General features: G+C 43.9%; 1 protein-coding gene across 1 annotated transcript in view; it reads left to right on the forward strand.

Annotated features, from left to right (window-relative positions):
• The window catches only part of EXOC4 (exocyst complex component 4), a 427,343-nt gene that overhangs the window by 101,160 nt on the left and 304,207 nt on the right, over nt 1–21,976 (forward strand). The window contains exons 8-9 of the mRNA XM_005504316.3: nt 14,340–14,485; nt 19,627–19,715. Coding sequence (XP_005504373.2) covers nt 14,340–14,485; nt 19,627–19,715 — 235 coding nt within the window. The remainder of the gene's footprint in view (nt 1–14,339; nt 14,486–19,626; nt 19,716–21,976) is intronic.

A 21,976-nucleotide genomic window follows, 5' to 3' on the forward strand; every position in this document is an offset into this window, starting at 1 on the left:
CTTGAGACAAAGGATGTGATTTGAGGAAGAAAGGTCCTGCTGCAAACTGCAAATGTGCTCCGGATCTCTTGGATTCCTGGTCCAGTAGCTTTTTACATCCTTTGTGGTCTCTCCTAAGCCTCCTTATTTTATCAGTTTTAAATAAAAGTGGCAAAATCTCCCTGCCATGTTATCCAGCTGAGTAACAGCTTCTTCCATCCCCCCTCTCTCTTTTTTATCTACTTCTGCAGACTTTTTTTAGTGTTTTCTTTTTTTGCCCATCCACTGGATGCTGTGCACACTAAAAGGGGGAGGGAGAGCTCTTCAACTAACACCTTCTTTATCCATTGAAGGGAGATTCGTGTCGCACATCAATAAATAGGTAACTCTCATAGCTGCCAACGTTATTAAATTGCACAAGACAGTAAATTTACAGACTCCCTTGTGAGTCGCAAATGTCTTAAAACCCCTCACGAGTAATTATCTGAAATGCAGGTTCTGTTTGTTCGTTTCTTTTACTCTTGTTCACGGTTAGAAACCATGCATTACTTTTTTCTTTGAGGGCTATATGTCTCTATGTTAAATGTGGCATAACTGGACACACAGACTGATCTACCACGGCGTTCCTGAGCCAGGTTTGCATGTGTGACTGTGGTTGTGTCCCGTGAAGGTTCAGCTTTGCAGGTACAACATAATAATAGATTTTAAGATGAATTCCTAGAAACCTGAAGAGGTAGGAAGCCCCTTCACCAGCGGAGTTGAATTTGACAGTCCTGTGTGTGGTGGTTTGTTGGGTTTTGTGGTGGTTTATTTGTTGTTGTTTCTTTCCCCTCTTCTTTTTCTTGCAGGGGTTGCAAGAAGGTTCATTTACTTGTAGTGGTAGCAAGAACTGACGACCAATATCTAAACAAATCAACTTTTAATCTCTGAATTTTAGGAGTGAGAGGGAATTGGTGCAGGGGGTTTGCTTGAATCTCAAAGGATGGAATTTGCGGTGGAAGTGGCAGCTTTTCTTGTCGGAAAACCAGCGCTTCAATGGTACCAAAATTGGCAGAGCACTTGAATTTCTGTTGCAACCATCTGCTTGATCCTGGCTCCACCCAGTGGCATCGCCCTGCCAGGTTCACACGTTGGTACACAGTTTAGTCTTGGCTTTTGCGAGGGTTAAGCTGTTGGACAAATGCACTCGGATTTTTGCTCCTGTCCCAGCTTTTCTTTGGGCTTCTCCGTCCCCATCTCTGTCTTTGTTCAATACCAGTAAAATGGATATTCAGAGAGACTGGAGTTGGAATCCCAATTCAAATATCTACCCTCTGGACCAGGTTTGCTTGCTGAACTGATATATTGCTCTGGTTTTCTTTCATTTTTCAAAACCAATAGTACCAGTCCCCACCTATGTTGCACAGTTGCAGTGCGACTGAGGAATATTATCGTTAATAATGGACTATATGGCAGTAGCCTCCGAATGTTCATGTGAGCTACAATTTCAATAGAAAGGCCCAGGTTCAGGGATTCCTGCTGGGGAAAATATAGATAAATTCACATCCTGCATCTTAAAGAATTAAATAGAGATGTTCTGCAGTGAGGGAGGAAAAGGCTGGATGGGGATGTCACGGCACTGTTCTGAGCATCAGTACCACTATATTGTTTGCTTTAGATCATATAAAAGTACGAAGCGATGGTTTGGTTTTTCATTGTTTTTGTCAGGCGCTTAGCTTTAAAATGGATTCCTGTTGCTATTGCATTTACACTTCCTTTTGGCAATCTAAGGAAATGTTTTTACCGAAGGAAACAATGACATGCATGATGGGTTTGGGTATTGGAAGCCGCATAGTGATTCCAGGAGCGCTTACGCTTTTCTGAGTAAATAGAAGCAACGGTCGCAGGTCTTGCTGGAGAAATTTTATCTAAAATAATTTGAACGCTTGCCGAATTGAATGCGTTTCAACCGGGAGCGGAGTTTCCTCAGTGTTGAGAAACACTTTGGATGTTAAGCTGGGGGTTCTGCTTTCCAAGCAGAGGCCTCGGGTGGGATTGTGGGCGAGTTGTCCCGATGTGCGGCTGTCGGTGGAGTCCTCATCGGTGCGATGAACATTTGTTGGGGTTGTGGAAAAAGAGCTCGCCCGGCACCACAATTTGCTCATAACTGCCATGTTGTGTCCCAGCAAAGATCTTCAGACCTTTGTGGTGCTGCTGGCTGATGGATTTGGGGGCCAGATATGTGGAAGAAACCCCAGTGGCCTTTGCATGTTTGATGCTTGGTTAAAACTGGCTTTTGTTGAACCAAGAGCCTTTGAGACTTGCTTTAGAATCACAGAATCATTTTAGTTGGAGAAGTCCCACAAGATCATTGAGTCCAACCATAACCCACCCCTGGCACTGCCTCATGTCCCTGAGAACCTCATGTCCGTCTGTCCAACCCTCCAGGGCTGGTGACTCCAGCACTGCCCTGGGCAGCCTGTTCCAATGCCCCACAGCCCTTTGGGGAAGAAATTGTTCTCCAGATTCAACCTCAACCTCCCCTGGCGCAACTTGAGGCCGTTTCCTCTGCTCCTGGCGCTTGTTCCTGGGGAGCAGAGCCCGACCCCCCTGGCTCCAAGCTCCTTTCAGGCAGTTCAGAGATCAGAAGGTCTCCCCTCAGCTCCTGTTCTCCAGCTGAACCCCCCAGGTCCCTCAGCCGCTCCATCACACTTGTGCTCCAGCCCCTTCCCCAGCACCGTTCCCTTCTCTCAACTCATTTTTCTTGAGCCCTGAGGTGATTTGGGTGCCCGTGGTGCCGCCATTTTGAGCACTGAGGTGATCCCACCACCCCCTGGGCCGCCATTTTGAGCCCTGAGCTGAGGGGCCCAGAACTCCAGCCGCTCCCCGGCTCCATTCCCTCCTGAAGGGTCCGTCTTTTCCTTCTCTGCTCCAGGATTCATTCTGTTAATCAATTTGCTTTTTTACCTGACATTAACACGGGAGGAAAAGCAGCATCTACCTGGGAATCAAAAGCCCCTTGTTTCTTCCTGCGCGTTCCTCATCCCTACGGAGGAATTACCGTCATTGTTCTCACTGAATCCCTTTAAAGCGCGGAGCAAGAAATGTCTTCAAGGTCACATTCCTCCTTGAAACTAATGATGGTGTTTTTCCTAATCCCATTACAAGGTCCCCGGTATCATTAGATGCGAGCGTTCCTGTTTAGCTTCATTTGATAAGCTGATGAAAGGGGGAGGAAGAGGCTCCCTGATGCAGAAAGGCGTTCGAGGATCTACTGGAGTGGAACATGTTCAGAAACATCATAATCTGCTTACCGTTGGTATTTTGGTGGCCTGATGCTGTACCTTTTGTAGAGCAACATAAAAGGCAGAAGGGACAAGGATCCTGACGGGTGCTTTAAAAGGCAGGAATGGCTCGTGCAGAAGAGCTTTGAACAACTTGGTATTTTTATTGTTCTTCCCACCCCCCTGCAAAAGCTTGAGAATGGGAATCTTGCCTATGCTGTGAGCTCCCCCCTCTGGCATCAGATATCCGTGTTAAAGTTGAAGACAGTGAAGTGTTACAAAAATACGTGTTTCTTGGAATAAGGTCCTTGTTTTTGCTAAATTGTGATATTAAACCCTCAAAACCAGACACCCGGCAGCACCGCGCTGCTCCGTGTTTCCGTCCGTTTGCGAATGGGAGGAATATAAAACCATAGTGACTGTAAATTTGACAAGGACTGTCTCTAGTTCCGATGTCGTTTCAAAGATATCAGTGGCCTTACAAGCTGGGCTTGAACTGGTGGCTGCTGGGTTGGTGTCAAAGGGGAAAATGCCCTTTTATTGATATCTTGGAGCCACCAGGCTTGTTTGTACAGAACTCAATGCTTTCTGCCCTAGTACTTGCCTGTTCTTTTGTGTAAACCCTTCACACAACTCACTTTATGGGCTGTTTCTCTGCATTCGGTGCTTTTCCTCTGGGCCGCTGTTGTATATTCAGATGGGGTTGGATCTTCAAGGATCTGGTCCATTAGAAAATACCACCATGTGTTTGGAGACTCAGGGAAACTGTGTTTTCTTGGTCTGGTCCTTAATAAACAGTTTGGTGCAGGCTTAGCAAGAGGCATGAGATCTAAAAGTCTTCAAGTGACTGTGCAAAAAAGCAAGAGATTGTATAGGAATTGACAAAGCATTGGCTTCTTTAAACGCGACGTCATAGCCGTTCCTGCGAGATCTGTTTAAAAGCCTTTTATATATAATGGTAAATCACTTTTGTAGGTAATACCTCCTATTACAGCTGCGTATGACGAGGAGGTGGGTGGAAATGTCTTTGTGCGTCGTCGTTTTTTCAAGTCGCTGAAGTTTGGGATTGATCTGAAAGAAGATGAAGCAACCGGTGGCTCTACAGTTCTGTTACTCGCTTTAATTAACTTCTATTGTTCCTTACACCATTTCTTTCGCACTAGTTGATGCTGTTTGAAGCAGAGCCTGTCCCTGTAGCTTTGGGTTGTGAGTGAAACAGTCACCTACAATGTAAGTGGTTTTTTTGCCTGATTTTTCTCTGCTTTAACAGTTGCTATAGCTGCTATACAGCCTACTGAAAAAATATATTCTCCTAGGACTAGCTATAGTTTGTCATTAAAAACCAACTCAGGCTTACAAACCAGTTTTAAATATTAACTCTGCAGTTTTGTCTAGTGATAAAAATATTCAGGTCCTGCCACTTTTTATGAATTAACGTGCATGACAATACCTGAAAGTGTATCCTCATTTGTTTCCTATATAGTTGAATCATCACGTATGTGAAATAAATGGAACAGTTTCTCTGGCAGCTGGTCCCAGTATTTGTGTGACCCAAGACAAAGGTCCTGGAGTCCCTAATTCAGTCTCTGGGATAATCCCGAGTGCGCTTACTGTTCATCCAGATTAGGATTTGAACGCCAAGTCGCATGAAATACTTCTTATTTTGTGAATTTTGGCATAAAATATCCTGTGGTGGGTCCCACTTGGGTCTGGTTGTCGCTGCTCTATGAAAACACAACAAAATTCACATATCCCCGCAAATGAATTAAAATTGGAGACTGGAGTCCTATTTAATTGGAATAAATCACAAGTCAGGTTTCATGTGGGGTCGGACTCTGCGTGACTGACCTCCGCAGTTTTTATATTTGTGGTAATGAGTCTGTAGGATCCAAATACGGGAGATAAATTAATTATCAGTTGCAGTAGGTTAGTTGGTCAATGTGAATATCCTGGGTAGCTGGGGGTTCAAGTTCAGGAGCAGAAAGCAGCAATTCTGGATGTTCCCAGGAGTGTTTGGCACTAAAACCCAGAGTAACAAGTACAGACACAGTTAATTTACTCCCGACAAAGAACTCGTTATACTTTTGCCTGGTGATAATTGATGGGCTGCACCCTCGAGGGAAATAAATCTCTGCGAGTCAGATTTATGAGGACCCTTGTGTTTATTTGGCAGCGCCACACTTGTTACAGGGATAAACCGAGCGAACTGACACGTTGAAATACGGTGTATCCTCGTTCTTAACTGGACTCCTGCAGCTTTACACCCATAAAACTTCTTGCTTGGGACAAATGTCTTGAAGAACTTGGATTTCTTGGGGAGCTGAGTATTGGGAAACATGCAGGTGTTTCCCAGGGAAGAATCCCAAGGTATTTTTGTTGTTTTGTGCTGTAGGGATATTACATATTTATTTTATTTTGTTGTCGAGTGCCTGATTAAGTTTGACATTTGAAAATAGAACTTCACGCAGAAATAAGTACTGTACTTCTAAGTATTTAATTAAGATGTTTAGTTCCTGTCAGGGCTGGTAGTTTCTCTTCCCCATTAAGGGCAACACGTCTTCAACTGCTGGAATTTCAGAAACCTGTACTTAACCTTTAATCGTCATTCCATTTACATAGAAATCTGATTAACAACTTTGAAAGTTCAGGAGCTGCAAGTAAATGCAATTAAAGCCCTTTTGGAGTCTGTTATTAAGAGCTGGCATTTAATGAAGACTGAGGGCGCACCACTGTTACCGTCCCCGCTATAGCGGGATGTCTTCAGCAATTAGTTGAAGGCATGAAATACATGAAGTGTGCTGTATAATCCGCGAGTTAACACGGTTGGTATTTAAACAGCATGTTGCCTTTTCCTCCTTTTGCCGCTGCTGTGTCAGATGTGGCAGTTTGAGGAGGAAAAGCTCGCATCGGTTGGGTTAAGCGTAGCACAGTTACTTCTGGGCATTAAAATGGTGTTGTATTTTCCCCTTAGAGGATGCTCTGGAAGGTGGGTGTGTAAGCAAACCTTAAAAGTGAAGCAATATATCCCTTTTTTAGCTTTTCTTCAATTACAAACATCACTTTCTACATCTTCCCCACCTCCAAAATGTGCAGAACAAGCCAAGCTTAACAAAATTCTAATTGCAGAGCAGAAATCTGCGCTCAATTACCTGTGCAACTCTTACACTCCTCCTTGACCTTTTTATGTGCTACATGAACAAAGGCAAGTCCAGTCAGACCGAATGACAGCGTGTGTTCGTCTCGCAGGAAAATACTTCATTTCGTGCCGTTTGTGAAGCGGGTGGTCATTGTGGCTTTATCATTAAGTTCATTGCGTTTTGGTCCATTTTAGAATCAAGTTGGCTACTTATCCATCCTCTGGACCGCGTGTTTTACGAGTTCTTATCAGTGATATCAAAGAACTGTCTGCTAAAGTTATCTGTGTATGTATATGCAAAAATACACATGTTTATATATACATGTATTCATATACAGATACACATGCATGTTTATATACACATGTATTCATATACATATACACATGCATGTCTATATAGTCATCAAACAGGCTTAGCAATTACAATTTACTGCCCAGATGCCAACTGGGTTTCCTTGTCGAAAATTGCAAAAGGATTTATTGTTTTGTTTTCTGAGGCGTTGTACGATATTCAGCCAAACCCCTGCGTGTCAATGTGTTGGTCTCACCCGTTCTAATTGTCGTCATGCAGATGAAACGGTTGTTTTACTATGGAAACGTGCGTCAGCACCTGGATTTTCTTGGGAGGAAATGAATAATCTACCTTCATTCTGGTTTGGTTTTGTTTGGGTGGTAGGGACCTGCTGTTAAAAGCAAAAGCGGCCTTGCTACTTGGATCATTTCTACTGGAATAATCTGTATTTGCGGAACAGCTGATGTGCCTGGAGAAGATTAAACGCTGTCCGCTTGTTTTATGACCCAGTTACACAAGTTGACTCCTGGTAGCTTGAATAAATTTGAAATCGGTATTTATTTATTAAAAGAAAGAAATAAACCAGCAGAACTGCTGGGGTGGCTGGAAGAGACGACGGCCCAACTCCTGTTCTCTGTTATGAAGGCCAAACAACTAAATTTCAGTGAAAATGCCTTAAAACTTTATGCGTCGCTAAACTGGAGATGATCTTCATCATGTATCTTTGTATGAGGCGGTGCCGGATTGTTGATTATATGGATATTAAAGCTGCTCGAGTTAAAAAGCAATTGCCAAACCACCCTTGAGGCCTGGAAGGAGGGGCAGCACGGACATTACCTCAGGTGAGGTTGCCTGTCTCTTTTCTTTTAGCTGCTTATTTTCTGAGCCACGGGCCTAGGTTAAGATGAAACTTCTAATATTGATGCGGCACAGGGGAGTGGAGTGAAGTTATTAACATTAAATAGCTTTTTTTGTGTGTGTTTGTCAGAAACAGGTTCAGAAAATCAGTGGATGGAAACCTCACCCTGTACAAGTCAGCGATGTTCGTCTTGGTGCTTATAGCAGGACAAGAGTTTCACTTGAAATGTATTTTATTGGATAATAATGAGTCGCAGGGGTCTTGATACATCAGAGGGTTAATTAATGAACATCTGCGGAAAACACTGCTATTAAAATCATTATGTCAGGCGTTCGTTACTGACCCCACGTCCCTTTCCTGGTGGATGTGGAAGCTGTGGCGGCCGTTTGTGTAAAAGGCGGGAAAATGAAAAATGTGCTGCTGCTTCAAGGAACCTCCAGCCCATGTTACGGCTGTGACAACACATAGCGGCTTCTCTTCTTACTGTGCACCCGTTCATCGAGGGTTTAGATTGCGGGGTGACGATAAAACCCTGGCAGATGTATTGTTAACCTCCTCTCCCCCCCACTTCCCCCTCTTGCCCCTCACTCTCCCTCCTTCCCACTCAGCACAGGCCATCGGGAGGGAAAGAAGGACAGAGAGAAGAGAGTTGGAAAAATTAACAATGTTTTACTAATGCTACTAATAAGAATAGAGAAAATAATACAAAATATACAAAACCAATCTTGAAAGTCTCAGCAACTGCAGAGCTGGCACCCGAAGTCCTGGACTGGACTCTGCAGCCAACCGGAGCTGGATTCAGTCTGTCACTGGCCTCAGTTTGCAGGGACGACTAGCAAGGTCCTCTCCTAATGTCGGCCGTAAGGAAAAGGGAAAAAAGGGACGAGATCCTCGTGATCTCCCACTTTTATATGAAGTATTCACGTGAATGGAAAGTTATACTCCCTTGGTCAGTTTCTTGGTCACCGGTTTCTCGTTGCCCCTCTCACGAGATGTCCATCCATGCTTATCAATAACCTCTCATTCTATTGCTGTGTTTACCAAAATGTGTATCTGGTTCTCCAGGAAAATGCAGCGAATATGAAGCTTTAGCTGACAGGCAAATTCACTAAAAGAGAAACTTGGTTTTTAACAAAACCAGGACAACCCGTTATATTAATATATACGTCTCGAGTGACTTCAGCTCATCCACACACCAAGCAGAGGTTATGTAGAGGTTATAAAGTCCACGCACGTCCTATCAAAAGCTTGTGAAATGCCAAGTTTCTAGTTTTAAACCCTCCCAAGCAACCTGAGCGGGTGTGTGATTCGTTGCCAATTAAAGTGGGTTTTAAAAGTTGTGTTTTTCAAGTAGTTCCGAGGGTTTTTTTCCATCCCCGGAGGTAGATGCGCATTCACAGGTCTATAGTAATAGTTGTGCTAATTGACAATTAGCATAGATAATGAATGTAGTAGCACTGGTGGTGATAGTATTATCTAAACAGTTCTGGGGTTATTTTTTTACCTTTCCCCCCAAATGAAAAACAAAAGGAATTCTTGTTTCTTGTACAATAATGGAATTGGGTGATGCCTTGAGAGAATTAATTCGAGAAGGGTTTTTATTAGTATGTTTCAGTTAAATTAATTTCATGGGCAACAAGAGGATTAGATAAAGCAGGTTGTGCAGCGTTGAACAGTATTCACGGCACCTAAAAATTGTTTTTATTCTTTCAGATTTCCCTTATTTCTTTGTCCTTGGTCGTGTTTGCCACGTGTGTACCCAGCCCATTCTTGCCATGGCACAACTTAAGGCTCAGTGCTCTTAGAATTCACTTAACTCCATTTTAATGATTAAGAATTTTGATACAGCATATTACTGGGTAATTAGCTATAGACTAGTTTCTATATTGTCTATAGCCACTTTTACTTGTTTTATTCCCTCCCGTCTCCAGAGCTTCCAGACCGACACTTTATCTCATATACATGTAAAGTAAATGCATATCACACTAGTTCATTCTCCTTGGACTCCCAGCTTCTTATATTTTTTCAGGATTCATTTGCAGTTGTTTTCTTTGCCCTGAAATCATCAAGAGCTGGATACCATCATCTCTCCGCAATGTCGTGTCTTTCCTCAATGTGGTTTATCTCTGCGCATTCCTCTCGAACCAGGGGCTGGAGGAGAATTTGAATCCAACTTCCCTCATTGAAAACCTGTTGGAAAATCTCTCTTCTGCTGTGTAATCTCAGCTTCTGATTCCTCCTACTGCTTCAAACTGAAATGTGACTCCAGAAGCTGGTGCAACCCAGGAGGAGCCCAAAGTGTGTCAGTACAACCAAAATCCCGATGTTTCTGCAGCTTTCTCAGAGCCATAAACTGAAAATGCATCTTGTTTTCAGTTGCTAGAACTTCATAGCAAAATACTAGAGATATTCTCAGATGTTGAGAGTGTTATTTCAGTGTTTTTTTCCCTTCTTATGGTTCCCTCCAAGTCTCCTTCATTTGCAGTTTCATGCTCAGTGGTTTAAAGATGAACCTGGGTGGCGTTTCCTCCAGCACAAACCTGTTCACCGAACACAGATGTTATCAACAGCTGGTTTTATTTGCTATATCAACTGCAAATGGGACCTCAAGGTGCTGCGGAGCGCTTGGAACACTGATGGTTCCTTCGGCAAGAGCCCGAGAGCGGCCCCGGAATTACGTGGCGGTTTTATGAAGATCCCCGATTAGAAGGAGCTGTTGTGATCTTCTCGCCCAACCTCTACGTAAAAGAAACCATGGTCCTTTCCCTCAATTAATTCCTGTGCTTTAGAAAGTCTTGGCTGAGGGCTGCGGGAGCAATCAGTGACAATACAGCGTAACCTTTGATGTAAGTGCTTAATTACGTTCTGGAAATGAATCCCTGACCGTTCCTCCAAGCCTGTCCAGCTTCGACCTTCCAGCCTTTGGATTTTTTTTTAATTAATTAATGAAGATTTTTATTTTCGGCAGTTCTGTATTTCATTCTCTCAGGCTGATCCCATCACCCCTTGGCCCTCTCTTCGCTAATCTAACAAGGCTGAGCTCATGGCTTCTTGTATTTCTTTGCTGTAATTCCGGCCTTTTAATACCTTCCAGGCTTCTTCTGCACATCCTTCCAGCCCTTTTCCCAGATTTCTCTTGGTTTATAAGTTTTGGGGTTTCATTTGACATTCCAGCTGTGAGACCGATACAGAGCGATGCTGTCAACTTTGCCTTCTGACAAAGCTGTTTGTAGCCATTTCCAATTAGCTAATTAATACGTCTGGTCATAGTGGGACCTGTTCTCTGTTGATTATCTTAAATATTCCTAAATTTGTTAGATTTGCAGCGTTACACCATATTCCCATAGATAATGACTTGAATTTTTTTCCCTTAGATATAGAGATTTACCTCTACGGACATAGAAATTCTTACAGGAAATTGGTGATATTATGAAAAATAGTAATAAAGAAAATTATATTAGTCTATTAATGCTCTGTTCATTTTATTATTTACCATTTTTCTGCCAAAACACTACAATTTACAAACCTTTTATAATAATAATTTTCATAAGAATTTGAAATGGGCCGAATTCTGGCCCATTCGGTGCAGGAAGGGGTTGGTGCGGCCACTCATGGATGTGCTTTCACTGGCTCATTAAGCTGCTTCTAATTACTGTTGTCTTAAAAACAAAGACCCAATTTAGGCTGGAAATCAGAGAAATTTTGCCTAATGAAAGAGAAACATTCTGGAATAATCTTGTTATGTCCCTTGGAATTCAGAGGACAAAAAAGAAAAGAGGAATTGAGGTTTCTGGGACCTGAAAATCCCATATCAGCGGTTTCCTCGTTTCTAGTTATATGTTAACGAACCTTTATTTATTTTCTATTTAGTAGATGCTGTGTTGACTTTTAGTATTTTGACTTTTGTCAGATCCTTGGTGCAAACGTAACTTTATCTCTCGTTGTCTATTTAAAGTGAAATTTGTCATCATTGTGAGAACACTGGTTAGGCAAGATCTATGTTCCCTAAATCCATGTTGCTGGACATGAATTCTATTACTCTGCCTTAATTCTTTTTTAATAGAGTCTTCTGTCATCTGTTCGGTGATTTTTCTCCCTGATCAATAGGAGGTGGAGAGGCCACTAATTACCTGGTCATCCCATTTGCCCTTGCAAAATTCATGGCATGGTGTTAGTTGACATTTGATTATTTTCTGGATCCGCCCCCCCCAAATCTATGAAGGCATAATGAAAATCAATGAGTTTGTGACCGTCATGATTTTTTGATGGAGCAAATCGTTCACACTACAGCATCCGTCTTAATTCGGAGTATTTGAGCATGTGAAATACCGATTTACAGCTTTTAATTGATGGAATAGGACAGGGCTCAGGGTTCCTGTCTGAAACCCCACAAGAGGTTCAAATAATGAATGAATTGAGCTGTCACCCCGTGGCCAGGCGCCTTTTCTAGGTCTATCTTGAGCACTTGAAGACATCACGACTTACACAACTTCTCGTGGGACTCAACCAAAGGATTAAAATGTGGATATTGAGAGCTGCAGGTGGAGAAAGCGCTTTGTTCTCTTGCTTTATATACGGCTCTATTTGTTTGACATTGATGTAAATATCGTAGACGGGCAGCAGAATTCAACCGCTGAACCCAAAGTCCTTGTTCCAGATGAATGGGATGTTGCAAACTTTACAGTCACCCATAAATCTTGCTGTATGTCTATGTGATTAATGTCTAACGAGGTTTTTGATCGATGGTTTAGCAAGTGCTAATCAGGTGTTATAGGACCAAATGAAGAAATCCCTTGGCTGGTTTAGACAAGCTCCTGTTTGCTTAGGCAGGAAAACATCTGGTTTTTCTTTTAGTTTAAGCGGATTTTAAGCTTTGAACTTGCTGTGGCTTCTAACATTGAATTATGATGCTTATTAAAGTCCCCTCCCAGGACTATGAGAGCAGAACAACTGCATGACTTGAGCTGTCGAGGGGATAAATGGAAGCCGATGACAGCGGGTGACGGCCGCGTGTTGCACAACGCAACGAGAAATGAAAACTTGGGGCTATTTATTGCTCTGAGGCGAGATTTTCAGACTGACCCGCACGTTATTCATATTTCTTGAGAATTATAAGGATTTTAGGCTTCGTTTTAGCCCAATGTAGGGTGTGTTGGAGATGGCTCCCGCTTGGCTGTGAGTTGTCGCAGCTCAGCCGCGCTTAGATTTATTATATTTAATGATTTTGTTCTGAAGAATTAGTGTAAGTGTTGAATACAGGGCACTGGAGCACAAAGAGCTTTTTGTTCTTCTTTATTTCCCAATCTGTGGCATTTTCAGAACGGTTTTGAGTATCAAACCACGAACTCATCATTTAGTTTTGTATTTCACTTTTTAACCAACAGGGATATTCCGTTAGTTCTGAGCTCAAACTTCTTGTAATCTTGGAGCCAAGTACTGTATAAAATGCTTTCCGTTTCCAAGTCCTTGATATAAATTGACACCAGAGCTGCAGAATCCATTAGAAATACATTTCATCCATAATGGGAGAACAAACTGCTAAGCATTCTTCTTTATGTTTTTTCAAACTTGATTAAGTTGGAGGGTTTAATTGCATTTCTGTGGCCATTTCAGGGTTGTTAAATAGAGAAGATGATAATGCAAAGACATGAATACAAGCAGATTTGGTAAATTACTGTTTAAAATTAACACTGTTTATTTTTACTCCTAATAATTCTGCATTTTGAAAGCTTGCTCTCAGGTAAAGTTTTAATTGAGATGTTTTAGGAGTTGAGGTTTCTTCATGTTTGTATTATTTTCTTCTTCTCCCCAGCTGTCCCGAATTGTTTCTAATTAGGGACACGATACCATTTGCCTGGATATTTATTCATATGTAATTTGTTTAAACTTAAACAGCGCAGCACTGATCTATTTCTTTCATTACAGACAACTCTTTGATGGGCTTTGACGGGCTAATTATGAAAATGGAACACATTTCTAATAGCCTCAGAGTAGTTTTCTGAAAATAAATCATGACTTTGTGAATGCACTGACAAAAGTGAACTTTTCAGGGGTTTCTTTCCATATTCAGACACAAGAAAATGAGAAGTGAATGACTTGGGGGTCTCTTTCTGCTTCTGCAACGTGACGTTGTTTCAACAGCAGCAAATATCAGGCTACAAGGGCTTTACAAAGGGCACCCCCAAGCCCTTACTGAGCATCTCGCACGAGAGGAAAATCAATTCTAAATTACACTGGAGGCTGTAGGAATTCTTATTTTCAGCTTTAGCAGAAGAATGTTTGGTTTGGGAGCAATTAAAAGGCAATTTTTTCATCATTCTCCGGACTTTTTATCCAACAGCGCATACGTGACCCACAAGACATGCAGCCGCACACGGATGGTGTTTATTTCTACATATAGAGAAAATACATAGGCATACATATGCATGTGTAAAATACACTTTTGTAAGTGAAGAGGTCAATATTGTTAACCTTTGTGTTTTGAAGAGCTGTGGTGCGTAATCGGTCTGTAAAGTCGAGCCGATAACCCGCCCACCCTCTCCCTGCTGATAGAACCGCTTTTGGGACAGCGGGGATTTGTGACGAGTGCCTTTGGTACCCCATTGAGTTGGTCAAATAATGCGAAATAAGCTTTAGCAAAGTAGAGACTCTAAGATAACGTTTCTGAAAATAAAGCAAGGTTTCTGTTAGAATTGCTGAGTCTTTTCTTAGTTTGCAGCCCTACGGAGTGCCTAAAGATCCTAAACATTCAAGTTACACTATGATGCTGTTTTATTCCCAATGCTGAGTTCCCCTTTGTTCTGTTGGCAGATGCTGCTGACCGAATATCTGGACATGAAGAACACCCGCACGGCCTCGGAGCCGTCGGCCCAGCTCAGCTACGCCAGCTCGGGGAGAGAATTCGCAGCGTTCTTCGCCAAGAAGAAACCACAGAGACCTAAAAACCCTTTGTTCAAGTAAGTGCTGGGCCGGTGTTAAAGCTGCGCCTAAGCTGTCTGTGGTGCCTCAAGCGCCGCACGGCGCTGGCTGCTGATCTCCGTTTCACAGCGTGAGTTTCGAGATGGAGATTTAATGCCCAAATGTGGAGCCTCGGGAAGGTCTCTCTGATGGATTCATCGCTGGTTTTTAAAGTGTAGCTTGTTCCAGGGCTCGTCTCGGGAATGGGATCCCATTATTCCCGTTGCTCAAAGCGTGCAGTGATACATTCTGCGTATCTTTGTCCGTGGTAAATTCAGGACGTGTTACAGAGAGTGATAAAGGGGACCGGACAAAGAGAATTAAGATAAGTGTATAATTACTAGATAGACTAAGCGGTTAATCCTCTCACTAACTCTGAGTAAGAGGTCAATGAATTAAGTGGTAGGGAGGAGAGCATAAGACAGAGGATTAGAGGCTGAGTGGTCAAGGGAAGGATTTGGGGGAACAAATTTGAAGTGCAAGAATAAAAAATGAGAAGGAATCGTTGGTGAGCTGCACTGTTAGGAGAGATGGTCTTGTTGTTACATCTCTATGTCTGTCCAACCCTCCAGGGCTGGTGACTCCAGCGCTGCCCTGGGCAGCCTGTTCCAATGCCCCACAGCCCTTTGGGGAAGAAATTGTTCCCACATCCAACCTCAACCTCCCCTGGCGCAACTTGAGGCCGTTTCCTCTGCTCCTGGCGCTTGTTCCTGGGGAGCAGAGCCCGACCCCCCTGGCTCCAAGCTCCTTTCAGGCAGTTGCAAGAAGGTTGTTCAAAATTGTTGTTTTACAATGAGGTTGTTCCAAAGCAGTTGGTGAGGGAAGGAACGAGTTTCACGGTAGGTTGGAGGGAATGGCAGAGCTGTGGTGGGAACACCCGCAGCTTCGGGCTTTAACCTTTTCACCGCGCTCAGCTGCAGCAGCGCTGAGCATCCTCAGCCACCCCTGTGGACCAGAAGCTGCTGCAGGCCTCGTGTTGTCCTTCACTACCCATCTGAGCGGTGAGAAACCTTACTGATGCTTTGCAATCCAGAGTAGTGGTTAAAGTACAAATTCTAGTGAAATATTTGCTGGAGGGGGAGCGATTGGAAATGAACTCATGTTGTCATCCTGTATTTGCTGGAGATGGGGATCCATGAAGTCCGGGTGTTTTTAATAAAGAAGTCCTCATCTGTGATTGGAGGTAGATATTTATATGGTGGGGAATTAATGCAGGAGGTTCAATAATTGGAAAGGCTGGGAGTGATGGGCTGTTTGGGGCAAATGGGAGCTTCATGTTCTGCATCTTCTTTACAGCCTTGTTTTTTCAGCTAAAACTTATTTATCCATTTTCCAGAACTCCCAGTGCTTTGCCCGTGTGTATCTGGTGCGGATATTCTTGTAGTACCTAAGGCCCCTGTTAGAAATCAAAGTGTTCTCCACTGCCGTGTCTCCCTCTCACAGGATGAGCTGTCCGGGTGTAATATTCTGTTATTAGGAGCTTAACTGTTGCCTGGAGGATTTCAGAGGTGCATCCTGCCCCTGTCAACCCATGGTAAATTCATCCCTGCCCTTTTTGTTTGTTTGTTTTAACACTCCTATGGCTGTTTGGCTTGAGAATTCCACTCTTTGAATTTACTCTTGACTTGCAGATGTGTATTGGAGCAAAATAAGGCTGCTCACCTTTTCATACGGTGTCATTTCTTGAGTCTACTCGGACCATTTAAGTTGGAGCAGTAAGGATGCTCTGATGCACCTACAGCAGTCTGAGGCTGTGTATTAGTTTGTCAGCAGAGAGTGAAGATGGGTGTAATTGTTCAAAGCGAAGGTGCGTAACCTCGTAGGAGCAGAACGTCTCTTACCACTCACCGGCTTGTCACCAAGTCATTGCCGGCACCGCGGTGACAGCAACATTTATTGGGAGCTCTTATTTGGTTATCTGTCTCCTGTCAGCTGTCACTGTATCTACGGAAATCTCCGTTGAAATGGAATTTCTCAGCCCGCTGAGAGATGTACCTTTGATGGAGCGTTATTCTTGTCTCCTCTCCCATCTTTAGGCTCTTTTTTCTTGCCTTTCCATCAGCTCTGTCCGAATCGGGGGAGCCGTCCGCGTGTCATCACAATATCCGCATTTAATTCCTCACTTCAGAAGCCTCTTAGTGCCGGGCTCCCCCTCGCGTTTCACTCCCAGGTGGATGCAGGTGTTAGTGCCCTATCCTGGGATAGTTTGCTCTCAGCTAATTTTGTAATTACCGGTATTTTTCCTAATTGTGTGTTGTAGAAATAATGGGAAGAATGAGGACTCCTCAATTGCGTCCTGCTGTCTGGAAATCAGTAGCTGGCTTTTGTTTCCCTGTCTTTAAAATGACTGTAAGTCTCTAGGGGAAGAAAAGTCATGATGGTTTTATTTGTTTTAATTGTAGGCTTAAAAAAAGAACATTTCAGAACGATTTCTCCCTGGAAAGGGCATTGGAACAGGCTGCCCAGGGCAGTGGTGGAGTCACCATCCCTGGAGGGTTGAACACACATGTAGATGATGTTCTTAGGGACATGGCTTAGTTTTGGATTAATGGTTGGACTGGATGATTCTTAAGCATCTCTTGCAACCGAAGTGATTCTGCAATCACAAACCTGGCTTTCTCCTCATCCACAAGGTAGCCAAGTCCTCGTTCAGGTTGCCATCTCCCTACAGATCAGATTTTCAGCCTGGGAATTGGACGTTGGTGAGAAAGGAGTGAATTGTACAAGCAGATGTTGAACACCCCATGCATTAGTCTCAGGCTTGGCTGTAATTATGTCTAATTCTGTGTAAAAATATTTTGAAAGCTTTGCTGTGGGAGGATCAGCATGAGGAAAGGAGCTACAAGAGTAGAGGAGTTAAGTGGTAATAGGAGTGCGGGAGAAGAGCAGAGGAGGAGAGATAGGGGGAGAGAGGCTGGATGGATGTGGGAAAGAAGCAAATGTGATGAGGTCCTTCAGCAAAACCCACTGCAGGGCTCTGAGGAGTCATCCGAGTTGCCATCTCAAGGAGGACACTGAGGTTTGTTGCCGTTTCGCTTGACCTGAAGCTTCTGGTGTTGATGCCCGGAGAAGACCTGTGAGCCATGGCCATAGTGTTGCACTTCATATCTCATTAGTGGGGAAAGGGAGCACATCATAAATACGGAGCCAAGAAGTTCCTGTTCTTTTCATTAAAGTTTTATGTGTTTGTTGTATTCTGATATATGGTTCTTAGTTCAGTTGCATTAATACTGACTGTCACGGAGGCACCCCGAGGTTAGTTTAAGGGACAACAGGGTCCAAACCAACTTTTATTAAACTGGTGAGAAACAGGGTTTAGCACTCCAAAAGTGACTTAAATACAGGTTCTGATATCAGTTGAGGAAAATTATTAAGGGGCAGCAACTAATACAACAGGCAGTCCACAGTGTGCATGCATGTGGCTTCACCAAAACAATGCTGGAGCCAGCCCTGAGTCCCAGAGAAGTACACACTTGCCTGAACACGGTGTGGGATTATTTTAAAGAGATACACGTACTTGTAGTGAGTATAGGAAGTGTACACTCGCAGTTCTGCAGGGGTAAATTTATAATACACTCGCAATCCTGCAAGGGTTAATTTACTTACACGTGCAAATGTGCACGGAACGTTGCACGTGCTTATGTGGAAGCACGGGAGGAAAATACACCTGCGATTATGCGAGGATTAATTTTACACGTGCTCATACGGAGCACGGAAAGTTACACGTGCAAATGTGCACGGAAAGTATAAATACACTCTCAGTCCTGCGAGAAGTTTTACTCACAGCCGTGGCGGCAAGGCAAGCGGAGTCCCCATCCCGGGGAGGGGGGCTCTTGGTGGCAGCATCTCGCTCGTGCTCCGAGAGACCCGCGACAATGGGCGGAGTCTCGACGAGAATCCCGTTTTTTCTATTGGCTGATCAGATCTGACTGTAGGCATTCCAGAAGCTTCTCTGCACCCCCACCTGTGGGGTGCCCCCGAAGCCTCCAAACATCCCCCACACTGGCCACAGGCACCCAGCAGCTACTGATGGAGGGAGGAGGATAGAGGGGCGTTTGCATCCGGCCACACCGACATTCACAGTCCAAATTGGGGCAGTAAAGCCTCATTAATAGTATTATAATAACCTTAACACTGCTTCAGGAGAAAGCTTACAAAAGCTTGTCCCTGTTCTCTGATGGGATGCTGGTGTTTCCAGCACTGAGTCTGATCCAGTTTTCCTTAGCAGGAGAGTTGAGGAGGAGACGGGATGTTACAGCAAATCATCAACATCTTGAGTTTGATGTTGGTGAGAGATGGTTTCCCTCTACATCTTGTGTCCACTTTGGCTGTTTGAAGATGCTTTGTCCCCATCACCTCCTCTATTCCCCTGGTCCCCAGCGCTGGTGGCAGAGCTGCCCAGTCCATCCCGGGCACTCAAAGGGCCCTTGGCCTCGTGGGGTGTCCCCAGCGCTGAGCTCAGGCAGGTTGGACCAGAAACCCTTGGCCATGGGACACCTGTGAGCACAGGGACACCCAGCTCAGGGCACGGCAAGCCCAGAGCTGTCCCGATGCTCCCCAGTGGCAGCTCAGAGCTTGTGGTCTTTCACTGTCAATGGCAAAAATCATGTTTATGGGGTGACAGGAGCTGGAAAATATGCCTCCACCGCTCAGATTTATTTCTGTGCAGTGATGGAGCTACGTGATAAATAACTTATTACTCCCTGGTGTCCAGGAGAATGTTAGTTTTTGATTTTTATGTATATGTCAGTTAGCAGTTTAGGTGGTTCAAACCTATGGCTTTGCTTTGGGTTTTGTTGTTTTTTGGGGCCATTCCACTGGGTGCTCCCAGTTGATACAGCAGTTGCTGGCAGAGCTGTGTTGATTGGGGATGCAGAACGTGGTGCATCAGTCATGGAGTTTTGTAGGAAAAATGTGCTTTTGTCCACTTTGATAATTTTGCTCTGATATTCAGGGAATCACAGAATCGACTGGGTTGGAAAAGACCTCAGAGATCATTAAGTCCAACCCTTGGTCCAACTCCAGTCCATTGACTAGATCATGGCACTAAGTGCCATGTCCAAGATCCTTTTTATCTGGAACTGACTAGTACTGCTATGGGTGGCAAACTGACTGGATTTATTTTTGGTTCTCATTGCAGGTTCGAGTCCTCCTCGCATGCCATTAGCATGAGCGCCTATTTGCGTGAGCAGAGAAGGGAGCTGTACAGCAGAAGTGGAGAACTTCAAGGTGGGAAAATCCATCATGTGCTAGTTTAGATCATTCTGTTTTGCAGGAGCTTGAATATCCTGTCCATGCTACACATCAGGGTGTTAAAACCTCTCTGCTTTGCCACACAGGCTGCAAAGCTCTTCAGTTGTTAAACTCTATTTATTCTTATTATGTTGTGAAGCAGCAGGATTTATCTTTATTCCCTCTTCATTTTCAGCTAGAGGTCTAGATCTTAAAAATACTCATAAAACAATGGACGAAATACAAAAAATCTCACCGTGAGCATTGCTTTTGAATGTGATAATTAACCTGCATTGCTTTGGGAGCTGAGCTCAGTCGTCTCATATTAGAAGTTATAAGGTTCTGTTGTATGGACTAAAGTGACCAATTCTTTCTTTTCTACAACACGTGTAGAGTCACAGAGTGTTTGAAAATGGTGAATTTGGTTCTTGCTGGTTTCTGTTGTTTGTGGCCAGTGCTGAAGACACACAGACAAGTGTTCTCTGAGCATGACACCATTTCATTTGTTTTCCTGAATGTTCTAATTCATAAAAATGTTAGTTTTGGGAGCAAAATCAAGGGAAGATCTTCAAGCTGTCATAATACATAGAATGAGTAAATTCTCGCATATCATCTATTCTAGTTTCTTACTGGGATAATCATAAGAAAATAATATGTGCTCTTCAGATATTACGGTGCTGGGCAAGCATAGAATTTTTCCTTTAAATCTTACCCAGGATAATTTTCGGTTGGCTTTTAATTGAGGATGTTACATAACTTACAAGAGAATTTTGAGATGGCTTAGTGTTTCTTCCCTCCATTTATAACTTAATTGTCCTGAGTGGCAAGTTAAATGCACAACGGTTTGAAAAGAAGCCTGGAGAGACACACAGAGTCCTTGTGGACAGATTGCTTCATTTAGGTGACTCTACAGAGATGATCTTAGTGTTGATGATTAAGGATATAATGATTCATTCTGTGGTGAATATTCAGCTATTTCTGGGTGGACTGTGAAGGAAGACTCTGAAATTATGATGTGCTAAAGCTGGCAGTTGCCCACACTGTGATATGACAGTATGCAGGAGTAAAATAAAGTGGAGATACCCATCTTCTAAATTGTGGTATCACCGCTTACACACACTTGGAAGGTGTTGGGCTTACGGCTCTTTATCTGTTGAGAGTCAGGTTCTCACCTTCAAAATCTGCAACATGCTCTTGTGTCCAGGATCAACTGAAAGAGGATCTTGTGAAGTGGAAGCTGTTTTATGGCACCATCATTTCCTTATACCAGTGGGCAGTAGGATTTAATTAGTTACTTCTCACAGAATCAGAGTGGTTGGGGTTGGAAGGGACGTCTGGAGATCATCCAGTCCAACCCACCTGCTAACGCAGGGTCACAGAGCAGATCACACAGGAAGGTGTCCAGGTGGGTTTGAATGTCTCAGAGAAGGAGACTCCACAACCTCTCTGGGCAGCCTGGGCCAGGCTCTGGCACCTCAAAGGAAAGAAGTTTCTCCTCATGTTCAGATGGACCCTCCTGTGCTTCAGTCTGTGCCCGTTGCCCCTCATCCTGTCGTTGGGCACCACTGAACAGAGTCTGGTCCATCCTCTGACACCCACCCTGCAGATATTTATAACCATTGATAAGATCCCCTCTCAGCTTCTCTTCTCCAGCTGAACAGCCCCAGCTCTCTCAGTCTCTCCTCATCACAAAGATGCTCCAGACCCCTCAGCATCTTTGTGTCCCACCGCTGGACTCTCCAGTAATTCCTTGTACTTCTTACACTGGGGAGCCCAGAACTGGACACCGAACTCCAGATGTGGCCTCACCAGGGCAGAGCAGAGGGGGAGGAACAACCTCCCTGAGCTGCTGGTCACACTTTTCCTAACACACCCTGGAGACCATTGGCCTCTTGACCACAAGGGCTTCTCCACAGCTCTGTACTACAAACCACATGGATTCAAAGCCAAGAATTTTGACGCTGTTGAGCACTAAGTTCAGAGCAGCAATGGGGCCATCAGGGAACCTCTGCCACTTGCCTCCAAAATTTCATGTCTGTTTGGGGTGATTACTGTTGCCTTCTGTCATTCCCAGTTGCCTCCACACACTGACCTGCCCAGTTGTTGCTTTGAAAGATGTCGGAGTGACTCTGTATTGATACAAGATGAATCTGGAGGCACCACTTGTCATGAGTGGGAGGTTGTGAGTTTTTCAGGAGAGGAGGATGTGGAAAAGCTGCTCAGAATTCCAGCTGAGGGGTTGGAGAGAACAAAACCTG

This window comes from Columba livia, chromosome 1 (genome assembly GCF_036013475.1).
Source record: "Columba livia isolate bColLiv1 breed racing homer chromosome 1, bColLiv1.pat.W.v2, whole genome shotgun sequence".
Lineage (NCBI taxonomy): Eukaryota > Metazoa > Chordata > Aves > Columbiformes > Columbidae > Columba > Columba livia.